We start from the raw sequence: 12,786 nt of genomic DNA on the forward strand, positions 1-12,786 counted from the left end.
ACATCAATGCTAATAAAGAACCTGAAATGTTTTTTAAAGGTTATTTTAAAGGAATAGTTAACCAAATATTAAAATGTGCTAAAAAAAAAAAAAAAAAAAAAAAAGTTCCTCACCCTCTGGTCATCCAAAATTAGGATGAGTTTGTTTCTTCATCAGATTTAGAGAAATGTAGCATTGCATCAGTGTCTCATCAGTGGATGCTCTGCAGTGAATGGGTGCCGTCAGAATGAGAGTACAAACAGCTGATAAAAACATCACAGTAATCCTCACCACCCATTTTAATAATATATAGCGTCATATTGTTAACTTTCTTAGCATTTCTAAAAAAATAAATGAAATGTTCTTTTGGTTTCTTGCCACAGTTTGTTACTATTTTGACTTGAAGAGCAGTTATGATTTGGTTGCACCCACACACACACACACACACACACAATATAACACCTCATGTCTCTCTCACACACTTCGAAAGCACAAGAGAGAGAGAGATGGGGGATGGGTGTCATTGAAGACCAGAAGCAGAGAGGAAGGGTGATGTTGTAAAACACAAGACTACATGATTATTATTAGTATTATTGTGTGTAAGCAGGACACGGTCATGCAGCATCTCTCTGCAAAGCTTTTATTTTGCCATTTTTTGTGTATTTTCCTGAGGTCATGTTGTAGACTGCCCGGTGAGGATGCAGGTAAACACATGAGCAAGGACAGAGACATACAGTGAGAAAAATGCAGCATTCATTCATTCTACAGCACACATGAGGATGCTGGAGCCACGTGTGAGGTTGTCACCGAGCTCTGACCAGATGTCAACAATCCCATGCTGCACTGCTCACAGAATGGACTCCCAACGGTGATGGCAAAGAGGAATGGTCAGAGGAGCAATGGGAGAAATGGTAAGGGTCTTTTCTCTTTGAGCTTGTGTTTTTGGAGGTAGAATATATCAGATGTTTCTGTGTTAGTGCATGTGTTTTGATGAGCAGCAGATGCAACATCTGTAGCAGATCGTTGTTTTTGTTGCATAGCAACACTCTGTTATGCCAAGGATCTTTAAATAATTTGTCTGCAATATTATTTTAAGCATTGCAATGAAATTCTTGTCGTTTGCCAGTTGTTTGTTCACATACTGACATTAATACAAATCTGTATGGCGACAATTCTGTCTTCAACTGTTGTCTTTTTAAATAGTTCATTTTATCATACAGATTCTATTAATTGTAATGTCAGAAGACTTTTATTTTGAAAGGGACCGAGAATGTGTATGTTGCACACCATGAGGTCATTCATACCACTTTAGAGACACAAGCTAGAGCAGTTACTAAAATAAGAATGCTTCATGTGTAGAGTATAAATACAATGTTATCTGTGAAGTTTGTCAAGTCACTGCTTCCTGCCATAAATGCATTCAGATAGTTTAAAACAAAATATACCCCATATTATTTTATTTTTTTTCCACATTTTGTCATCTCATCCTCACGCTGAAATGCTTTAAATATGTTTTAGACATCAATATACAATCTAAACCCTATAATAACAAAAAAAAAAAAACAGATTAATAACAGAAAAGCACAAAAGAAGAAAAAAAAGTCATATTTAAAATAAGTACAGACAGTGCAATCATTTCGGATACCTCGCACATTAAATAAAATCACAGCTAAACAAATGGGTTTTGAGTCTAGATTTAAAAGTGGCTAATGTTTTAGCACATCTGATCTCTCCTGGAAGCTGATTCCAACTGCAGGTGGCATAACAAAAAGCAGATTCCCCTTATTTTGTGTAAACCCTTGCTGTTTCTAATTGACTCGATCCTTATGATCTGAGTGGTCTGTTAGGTTTATATTCAGTGAGCATATCTGCAATGCATTTGGGTCCTATGTCATTGAGTGATTTGTAATCAAGTCAAAGTGCTTTAAAATCAATCAATTGATTGGAGTGCCTCAGGGCTCAGTTGTTGGACCACTTCTCTTCTCTGTCTACATGGCATCATTAGGTTCTGTCATTCAGAAACATGGCTTTTCATATCACTGCTATGCTGATCACACTCAAGTCTACCTCTCATTCCATCCTACATTTACATTTACATTTAATAATTTAGCAGACGCTTTTATCCAAAGCGACTTTGGATAATAATCCTGATGATCCGACAGTAGCTACTTGCATCTCAGCTTGTCTAACAGACATTTCTTGCTAGATGAAGGACCATCACCTTCAACTCAACTTTGCCAAGACAGAACTGCTTGTGTTTCCAGCAAACCCATCATTTCATCACAATTTCACCATCAAGTTAGGCACATCAACCATAACTCCTTCAAAAACAGCTAGAAGCCTTGGAGTTATGATTGATGATCAGCTGACTTTATCAGACCACATTGCTAAAACTGTCCGGTCCTGCAGATTTGCTTTATTCAACAACAGATAGAACATTTTTCAGGTATCCATGAGTTTAAGTATTTGTTCGGCTGATTAAAAATGACATTTTCTATCATTTTGCCTATAAAAGGAAGATTTGATACACTAGCGCCCCCTTGATCAGTAACTGCTGTGGTTCTTCTAGGTTGACCCATGACATAGGCTTGGATGGATTTGAAGATGAGGACCTGTCTGAAATCACAGAAATCAAGGATCAATTTGTACTGAGGTCCAGGTGTGACGACTCTGACATCAGAATGACAAAAGATCTCGCTTAACATGTGAGATATTATTAAACATCATATAACAGACACTGCCAGTTACAATCCATCCCTCCTTTCTGTACTTGTGTTTTAAATATGACTTGTTTTTTCTTCTTTTGTGCTTTTTGGTTATTTATAATTATCATAATTTATTACTGATTTCTCTGTTCAGGAAGTGACCTTCCAGTGCACTACATCATTACACCTCTAGGTGGCGAGTCACATTCATGAATTAATCTAGTTGAAATGGCCAGACAGTCAACAATGTCCTGTTTATAATATATAGTTACGGTTTAAATGTTAATTGTTACAAGAGAACATAAATATACAATACAAAACACATTTGAAGTAGAAAAGAGTATGCTCAGAAAACAAATGCTGTGCACAAAACTGTGTGGTGCATTTCAGACCAATTAAAAAAGGCATTCAGCAATGAGTGAAGAAGTCCTTAATGGGTGGTTATTTAAGCACACAGGCATGTATTGCATGTTTGTTGATTTAGCCTTAAACAGTAGTTTAAAAATACTAAAGCAACATTCTAAAGAGTTATTGCATTGCTTTTAAAAATAAATAATCTAATACTTTTATATGGCTTGGAATGAGTTACACTTTTTTTTCTTATTATTATATTCTAGAGTGGAAGTGATGTTGGCTCATAGGTATAAAAGTGGTATGTTTTGGACTCAGGTAATGATTATAGGTGTGTTTAGAGTAGTGTTCATAATTTAAACCCTGAGAAGATTTGTGCACTGGAGTTCAGTATACAGAAAACTATGCAATACACAGTTATCATGCACAGAATCTCTATGCTAGTAAGCTAAAACCTGTCTGTTGCTTCCCATCAACAGGACACTTTAAACAACAACTCATTTGTGAAGAAGTACAGCTGGCAGCAGAAAATCTCCCAGACCTTGCTGCCCCTTAAAACAGGTGAGAGATCTTCATTGATGTGTGTGCGCTTATTAAGACATCACAGCAGAAACAACATGTTCTCTACTTAAGTGTCTTTCAACAGATTTTTGTGTTTTTGCAGTTATCTTTCTTTCAGTATTGTGTCATGTACAATATATTTACATTTACTGAAATAAAATACCTTAAAGGAACTTACTTAAGTATGAACTGAATCTAATGTGTTCAGACTGTTAATTGCATGTTAATTACAACTGAATGAAAATGTATTGTACTTTGTATAATAATTGCAGTTAGCTGAACTTTAGTCATTTTTAACCAACTTAAGTACACCTTTATATGTAATTTCATAATTGTTTTCTATTGCATTTAAAATACGGTTAACATGCTGTTGAATGTACTGACAAGCATTTATAATAAAGAAAAATATGTAACTAACTATAAAGTTAACTTAAAATATATGAATAATGATACATAAAGTTTGAATTAAGTACATTTTAAAAACATTAACCTTAAATGTAAAATAAAATAACAACACACTGCAATTCAAATATAACAAGTAATAAACTCATCAAAATAAGTGAACTTAAGTGTGTTAAGAAACATAGTCATTAAAGTGTCTCTCTTAACATACACTTAGGTTAAATTTTATTTTATTAATAGTATATTTGATCGAGCTAAAGTGGAACTATTGCAAGTGTACTTCGGGTAGCTACAATTTAAACATATTGCATTTAAAGGCCCATATTATTCAAAAGATCATAATCCTCATCGATAGTGACATTAAAACACCTTTTAGCTTCTCTGAAACCCTCCACCATCCCCAGCTCCACCTGTATAGATCTGCTCTGGGTTATTTACTAACTATACTTAGTATGAAATAAAAGTATTTTAAATATTTTACTTTTTTGCTTGGAATTTTAACAGAATAATTAAAGTGACTACCATATTTATGTGTGTCTGTGTGTGTGGATTGACTTGATTGATACTCTATTAATTCACTTTTTGGTGCATGATCCTTCTGTAACCAGGTGAGCTGGCTCCTTCTCGTGAACACGTGTCTGAGCGATGAGGAGAAGCACCAGCCGGGACAGAGTCGGACTCAAATGAAAGACTGCGGCACCTCGACCGACAAACCCAACAGTTGCCCCTCCAAACACACTCAAGCTCCTGCTCCATCTTACAAAGCCAGAGACGTGCACAGAGAAGCGGGCCACTGCGAGCGCATCCGTTATCACACAGACGTCCGGCTTGAGCCTACAGAAGAGATCTTTCTGACGCCCATACAGCGCTGCACTGAGGCTCCAGAGCAGGAGATAACACCAGCGCTCTCCCAAGTGATCGCAGACAGCTCTGACAACGAGAGGGGTTTGTCGGGAACGCTGCAGACTTCCATGAGCAACTCGGACGTGAGCGGACTTTCGTACGATTCGGTCAAATACACGCTGGTGGTGGACGAGCACGATCAGCTGGAGCTCGTCAGCTTGAAAGAGTGTTATCACGGATACAGTGATGACAGCGACTCGGCCACCGTCTACGATAACTGTGTCTCCTCTCCATACGAGGATGAGGAGGATGAAGACAGGGGAAGAAAACAAAGCAGGATCAAACAGAGTCTGTCAGAGGACTCCACACCTGAAGCCGACATGCAGTTTTCTCTGAAATTTGTTAACGTTTTCATGAACGGCTGCTCACGCTCTTCCATTAAGTGTGCTTTTATATATGTTAAGCATTTAGATTTATGCATTTAGCAGATGATTTTATCCAAAGCGACTTACAGTGAATTCATGCTATACTTTTTTTTTTTTTTACCAGTATGTGTGTTCCCTGGGAATTGAACCCACAACCTTGTGAAAAAAATACAGTTTTATGTATTTTCAGCATCATTCCTCTGGTCTTCAGTGTCACATGATCTTCAGAAATCATTCTAATTTGCTGCTCAAGAAACATTTCTGATTATTATCAATGTTGGAACCAGTTGTGCTGCACATTTTCTTTTTTCTTTTTTTTGTGGATACACAAAGAGTAAAGGGAGACGCAGCCATAAAGGTGCAGGTTATAGTGGACCACAGGGGTGTGATCTCTGACCTGGTGGCAAGGTCCAGCAAAACTTCAAGTTCCTCTGACAAGAGGCTTGGTGCCCTTTTTAAGTTGCTTCCCCGCCATATTTTTTATTAAAAACATAAACCAATTGCAATCAATACTCCATTAAACAGAAGTAACTGCAGCTGCTTTCCAATCAATTCTGATTGTAAAGTACCTTACCATTAATATAAAAGTGTATTATATAATTTTTATAAGTCGTTAAACCCATGTCAAGAGCGGCACAACGGGATAAGGAGGGTGGATGATTAGCGAGGGATACCCGGTTCGTCTAACCGTCACAACATATCGTGTGAACATATTACTGACAATTTGAAAATTTAATTTATAGTCTATATTTTACTGATAACTTAAAATATGTTAAAATAAATGTTACTGTAATAATTTGAGGAATGTTTCATTTGCATAGAACGTTTTGTCTTTCTTAACGCTGTAATGCACCTTCACGTGAAGTGGAAAATCGATCCATGAGAAATCGATGGCAACTAATTCAGCACCCTGACTTTGGACAGCGCTCTTGTTACGTCGGACGTGAGAGGCAGCGTGCTAAGAAGCTTCCCAAGGGACACTTCGTGGAACACACTTAGGAAGTTAGGAACATAAACAACTTTGGTAAGATATATCTTTCGAGGTCTTCTTTGCGCGCTAAGAGTGAGCGTTATCGGGGAACCGGGCCCAGACCAACCTTACGAAAGTGTGACTTACAGAAAATATACTTAGCGTACGAACGTGTCGGGAATCGTGCCATAAGGTTAAGAGAGAGGTTAAGAACTACTTAGCGATAAGAACGTTTTGGGGAACCGGGCCCAGATCCTTTAATATTTAAACCGGTTTGCATAATTAAATGGAAAAAAAAAATCAATTTACTTTTCTTTTTTTTTTTTTACCTGCTGTTTGCCAAGCCTCTCAGCCAATCAAAGTTGAGCATATGCACGTGACGACCAATCAGAGGCGTTTCAATTAGTTACTGCAGAAGATGCGCTCAAAATGCCAGGTTTTTTCAGTCCATGTACACTTGGCTTTTTAATAAATCGACAACATCCAGATACATTCACAGTTAACATGTCAAAACCTCATCCGTGTTCTCCAGTTAGACATTATCTGATCAAATAAGCAGAATTCACATCTGCTCCTCACAGACTCTATTTATACTCATTCAAATGGCATCTAGTCTATTGAATTATCTATTCACTGCTTCACAAAACTGCATTTCATCATTACTAACAATCATCAAATCACGCAGTGTCGTTAAAGCTAGACAAACTCAAGGATTTGTATGAGTATCTTTATGAGACAAACACATTTATTGTCACATACAATACAATAATACGCAGCAACTCAAGCCAAAAATGATAAAGACATATCTGAAAACTTTATTTATTTACATGGTCTCAAACATGAAACTTGATTATGGCATATATCTCCTGACAAATGCACCGCGCTGTCCACTGCTCAAAACAGCTTTGGTGAAACGTCAATGGTGTTGATCCGTAATATGGTCTGCGGCTGAATAATGACTGTGGAGGACAAGAAGTGAATGAATGCACCGGTGAGAAACTCAAACAATGAAAGATAAACATCTATTCTAGATTCATTGTGCCTCATACTTCTCTTTTTCTGGAATCGGTGTCTCTTCCAGAACCTCATGTGAACCATTGGCCAGGATTCGGTCTTCTCAATGACCGTAGCGTGAACTTGTACTAAATCACGGCTGAAAGAACATGTGATCGAAGCAATAAAATAACATCAGATCTGCTAAAACAATCTGAAGATGCAGTCAACAAACAACGGAATAACTGACCGAGATGAAGTGTCAGGTATTCAACTAAACCTATCAATGAGTAAAAGTCACTCTTTATGAACAACCAAAAATATATATTTGTTTTAATCATGGTGTATTGATTTTTATCCAATTATGACTGTATAAACCTCATATAAGTTTCAAACTTGAGAAACTAGAAATTACATTTGCATCTTACCTGAGAAGCGGTTTTCCAACGAGAGTGAAATCACTTCCTCCAACTAACAGCACCTGCAGAGAAGCATTAGCATCAACACTTACATTAAAACCTATATTAAACCTGCATATATTTATTTAGTTCAATCGTAGCGTTTGTGAATAATTAATAGCATTATGAGGATATGGAGATCATGCTCCATGAAGATATTTTGTAAATATATCAAAGCTTATTTTTGATTAGTAATATGCATAGCTAAGAACTTCAATTAGACAACTTTAATAAAAGTGATTTTCTCAATGTTTATATATATTTTTTTTTTTGTGCACCCACAGATTCCAGATTTTCAAACAGTTGTATCTCAAACAAATACTGTCCTCCTAACAAACTATACATTACTGGAAAGGTCATTTATTCAGCTATATATAAATAAATAAAAAACTGACCCCTATGACTGGTTTGTGCTCCAGGGTCACAAATGTGTTTTACAGAATATACTCTACACGGGCAAAATGCAATCAAGTTAATTTTTTTATTTTTTTACTGAATACTCAAATTGAATGAAGGAATCATTGCTGTGCCTTTAAATCATGGTGTGATCTTAAATTTGTTTAAGGACCCAGCTGGCCATTTGGATAACGATGATGACCCCAAAACTTCTACAATACAGAAATCCCCTCCCTGAACCAGGAGCTGTACAGTAATCTGTGTGAGGATCTGAAGGAGTGGATGAGAAGACCTTCTCCATTCTTATCCTGTCGCCACACGCCGCATCAATGTGGTTTTCGATGAGGATCAGGTCTTCATTGGTCACTTTCCACTGACGGCTGGCGAAATGAACCACAGCAAACAAGCGTCCGAACGCTCCCTCCTCTATCAGACCGTTCACCTTCTGCACGACCGCTGAGAGAATCAGAAAACACAAGAACGTCAGACTCACAATCAGAAGAACTCTCTCAGTCTGCTCTCAGAGTATTCACAGACGGACCGAATAAAACAAAACACCCTCACCTGATAAAAACAATTAAAAAATTTAAAATTTGAAAAAAAATTGAAAATATTTACATATAATATTCATATATAATGTATATCATATATAAATATATTTTAATATATAAATGTAAAATTTTCTTATGTGTATGCATTTGTATGTATACATACATAATAAATATACACAGTACACAGTACACACACAGACATCTATTATGTAAACAACAACTTTTACTTTGGATGCGATTAATCTGTCAACTGTATAAACACACACACACACACACACATATATATATATATAAAGATAGTTTTGCAAAAGCTTTATAGTTTACAAGGGTCTGAAACAATATTTAACCCTTGTGGGTTGTTGGGGACGTTTTCGTCCACTAGGGGGTAAAGTTGAGTATTATTTTGGCCACAACTTTCTCTGTGTTTGAGCTAATGGAATGATTTTTGGTGACAAATCTTATTTTGACCCATATTTTGGGAAAATTTGATTGAAAATTTTTCAAAAACTCAACGCTACACTGTGGGCAAATTCACTACCCTTTCGAGTTGTTCGTGGATGAAAACATCCACTAAATTAAACTGCTGTAAAAATGTACCAGATAAATATTTTTTTCAATTTTTTTTTGCATAAATCTATTAATCAACTTCAGTCCTGATCAAAACTACCAAATTTGTAAAAAAAAAATCCAAGATTTTAACTTTTTAATTACCAAGATCATAAATGATGTCACTTATTTGGGAAAAAAACACACAAAATTACATATTTTCAATATAAAAAGTGATTGTGGACTGGATATTTTTTAACCTTTTATCACAGTCTTGGGCATGTCAAAGATTAGTAACAAGATTGGCCTTGATGCATTGTCAGTTTTTGTGCAGCATTAGATTTAATCTGGCATCATTTATGAACTTGGCAATTAAAGAGTTAAAATATTGGATTTTTTTAAAAAACATTTGGTTTTGATCAGGACTGAGGTTGATTAACAGATTTATGCAAAAACTGGAAAAAAAATATGAATCTGATAAATTTTTACAGCAGTTTAATTGAGTGGATGTTTTCATCCCGAACAACTCGAAAGGGAAGTGAATTTGAACAATCCACAAGGGTTATAACTGTTGTAATGCGATTTAAGGCATGCTTTTTCTAAAAATGTCACCGTTAATTGATTTGCAGTTATTCATCTTTGAGCCAATTTCACTATATTAACTGTTTGTCAAAAGCATCTCTGCTTTTCTTGAGAAAGATAGCAACCAGGAGTCAAGTACATATCATTTAAGAGCAAAGCAGTCATTCAAGCTCATCAGAGCCGGTCACTTGCCTCGATGTCTGTCCTCTTCTTCAGGATCAAACGCAGGTAGCTGGGGCCACGGCGGTCTGGAGAGGGACGTCTGAGGCACATAACTGTGACAGCGTCAGAAACACACAGAGGAACACTGTTACACCTCACTCTGAAACATGAGCTACGCTTTAACACACATCTGAATCATTAGTTTCAAACACTGAATTAAACAAATGTTCTTGGCCCCATCACAAAGAATTCAATCTAGCAGAAAGAAGATCCATAATCTCAGGTGTGTCTCAGGAGGCCTGTATTATGTCATACATTTAGGGATCTGAGAAGAGACGGAAACACACTAGAGGAAGACGTTCACCTGTCAGGAGAGATGACGCTGGAGCTCTGGAAGCGCCTCGATGCAGGAACCACAGCACCTGCAGCATCCAGACAGAGACACACCTGAGCACAGAACCAGTCTGAAGCAGAACAGTGTGTGTGTGTGTGTGTGTGTGTGTGTGTGTGTGTGTGTGTGCGCAGCAATACACAACAATACACTGCAGGGTCAAGATTATCTGTTTCTCTTTCATGACAAAAATATATAAAAACTTGATTTTTGATTAGTAATATGCATTGCTAAAGACTCCATTTTTTAAAGATGATTTTCTCAATATTTAATTTTTTTGCACCCTCAGATTCAAGATTTCTAAATAGTTGTATCTCAGCCAAATATTGTCTTATCATAACAAACCATACAGCAATGGGAAGATTATTTACGGTATTCAGATCATGTAACGTTATACATCTAAATAATGATAATAATAAAGACCCTTAAGACTGGTTTTGTGGCCCAGGGTCATAAGTTTAGATAGTAAATTATAGTGGGATTTGAGATTATTATAGTTATTACTATTGTTTGACATCTGTCTAACGTATATTACTACTATAAAATTACAACAGTTTATTGAACTTAACCTCCGAAAGACGCACATTTCAACATTTAACGAAACGTTTATATACTGTTTTACCTCGAAAGCGTTGAAACTGACACCGAAGATCGCACACAGCGCGCGCACACACACACACACACACACACACACACATACACACACACACACACACCGGACAGACAGACAGACTCAAGCGGACAGTTTATCATTAGATATAAGGTCATACAGACGTTTGTCGGTGTTCGCTGATAAACGCGCTGCTGCGGCGCGGAGAAGAACGTTCCTCAGATTCAAAGTCATCTCCACGGTGAGCGAGCGCCGGAAGCACGATGAGAGGAGAGCGCGGGAAAATACTTTCCGATGAGAACACCATAGCAGCGCAAAGGTTCCTAGCTGGACGTTCTTCTTGTGTTTGAATGGCAGTTGACAAACTAACGTTTCGTTAGGAAAAAATGTTAGCCTGAATGCACTGTAAATCGGTTTGGAGAAAAGCGTCTGCGTAATGCATACATTTAAGTATCTTCATTACATGATAAACAAAAACGCTGAGAAATGCTTTCAATCATATGCTTGAACTTGTTTTTGTTGATTGAATGAGACCCTCACATCCTTTTCATTTTTCCCGTTTATTCTACTTTATCTTTTTGCTGTGGTTGTTTTTTTTCCCACTTTCTTTTTAATGGCAGTGTCAAGACTAATAATGTATTTTCAGTTGCTGAAACGTGCTAATAATGTTTGTAACTGAATTTGTTGCCTTAAAAAAAAGAAAGAAAAAAAAGAAATACATAAATATTTTGCAATGCGCAGTTTAGTTATTTTATGTAAATGTGCAAGGTTTCCTGTCTTTTAAGTAAATAATTAAAATAACAAAAAGCAGTAAACAATAAAACTAATTTTGTTACAAACCAGGCCATTTATAATTATGATAACGCATAAAAAAGAGAGAAGAAATGCAAGTTAATATCAAACAGCATAATGAGCTGTTATGAACAAGGAGATGATATTCTTGGATAAAAATAAAGTACAAGCAACATCTATTTAAAACAGGCTGATTCAAAGTAATAAACAGGGATACTATGCATTTCTCACAGTTTGACAAAGGAGAGATTGAAAACACGGTTCTGTAATCCATCAATACTTTATTTCTGTGGCACAGAAACTCCTGAACTTCAACACTTCGGTTGATTCATTCACACATCAGTGTTTGTTCCAGATGCGCAGAGGTAAGACTGGATAAAAGTTAATGCAGTCATAAATAATTGTAATAAATATCAAGGAAATGTACAACACATATTTCACTGCATTCAGCTTTTTGTGCGGATGTCTTTTCATAGACTTCTACTCTTCTCCAAAGAGACAGCAAGAAAAAAAAAATGAAGTGAAAAATGAATGACTATCTTTGATAGCAGCAGTTAATCATATATATAAAAAAATAAAGTAAAAGAATAACACACACACCCACAAAACCCTATAATAGTGCTGAAATGCTGATCTTTTCAATAAAGTACATCTATGGGGGCATCAAGTGTGTTTGTAATGATGGCTGTACATTAAATATTTGACCAGGAATTACATCCGAAAGATCAGGAAATCCTATAAAGAAGATCCGGTTTATATTTAAATTCCAAAAAAAGTGTTATCTTTAAAGACCCCAAAAAGTTGAATTTAAAAATGTAAACAAAATTAAATTAGAACATTTTCTCTTTGGGAGGGAGGGGGTTAAATAATGAAATTTAAAAAAAAGCAATTTGTAAATGTTGGGTTCTCCAATGGATATTTTCATGCACTAGAGTTTTGGGTCCAAAATCAACCATCATAAGCAATAAAATGGACTGCAGCAGTGCCATTAAGAAATGAAACCTGCAACCTAAAAGCATTCAAGGATGAATGTTACTTTGGCAAACAAGACCATAAACGTAGCACCGCT

The 12,786-nt window shown here is 36.3% G+C and overlaps 2 protein-coding genes across 2 annotated transcripts; one reads left to right on the plus strand and one right to left on the minus strand.

Moving 5' to 3' along the window:
- Window positions 1-495: 495 nt before the first annotated feature.
- On the plus strand, window positions 496-5,352 carry LOC113106384 (C-Jun-amino-terminal kinase-interacting protein 1-like). The gene is made up of 4 exons (XM_026268256.1): window positions 496-890; window positions 2,549-2,684; window positions 3,515-3,596; window positions 4,607-5,352. The coding sequence occupies exon 4, from the start codon at window positions 4,682-4,684 to the stop codon at window positions 5,324-5,326; it is 645 nt and encodes a 214-aa protein (XP_026124041.1). The 5' UTR covers window positions 496-890; window positions 2,549-2,684; window positions 3,515-3,596; window positions 4,607-4,681; the 3' UTR covers window positions 5,327-5,352.
- A 1,611-nt stretch (window positions 5,353-6,963) lies between these two features.
- mrpl21 (mitochondrial ribosomal protein L21) lies at window positions 6,964-11,239 on the minus strand. Its single transcript, XM_026268258.1, has 7 exons — window positions 11,090-11,239; window positions 10,289-10,346; window positions 9,955-10,037; window positions 8,376-8,539; window positions 7,658-7,710; window positions 7,286-7,389; window positions 6,964-7,195 (listed from the first exon to the last, which is right to left on the minus strand). The coding sequence occupies exons 1-7, from the start codon at window positions 11,157-11,159 to the stop codon at window positions 7,131-7,133; spliced, it is 597 nt and encodes a 198-aa protein (XP_026124043.1). The 5' UTR covers window positions 11,160-11,239; the 3' UTR covers window positions 6,964-7,130.
- Between the last annotated feature and the right edge of the window lie 1,547 nt (window positions 11,240-12,786).

This window comes from Carassius auratus, chromosome 7 (assembly GCF_003368295.1).
Source record: "Carassius auratus strain Wakin chromosome 7, ASM336829v1, whole genome shotgun sequence".
Taxonomy (NCBI): domain Eukaryota; kingdom Metazoa; phylum Chordata; class Actinopteri; order Cypriniformes; family Cyprinidae; genus Carassius; species Carassius auratus.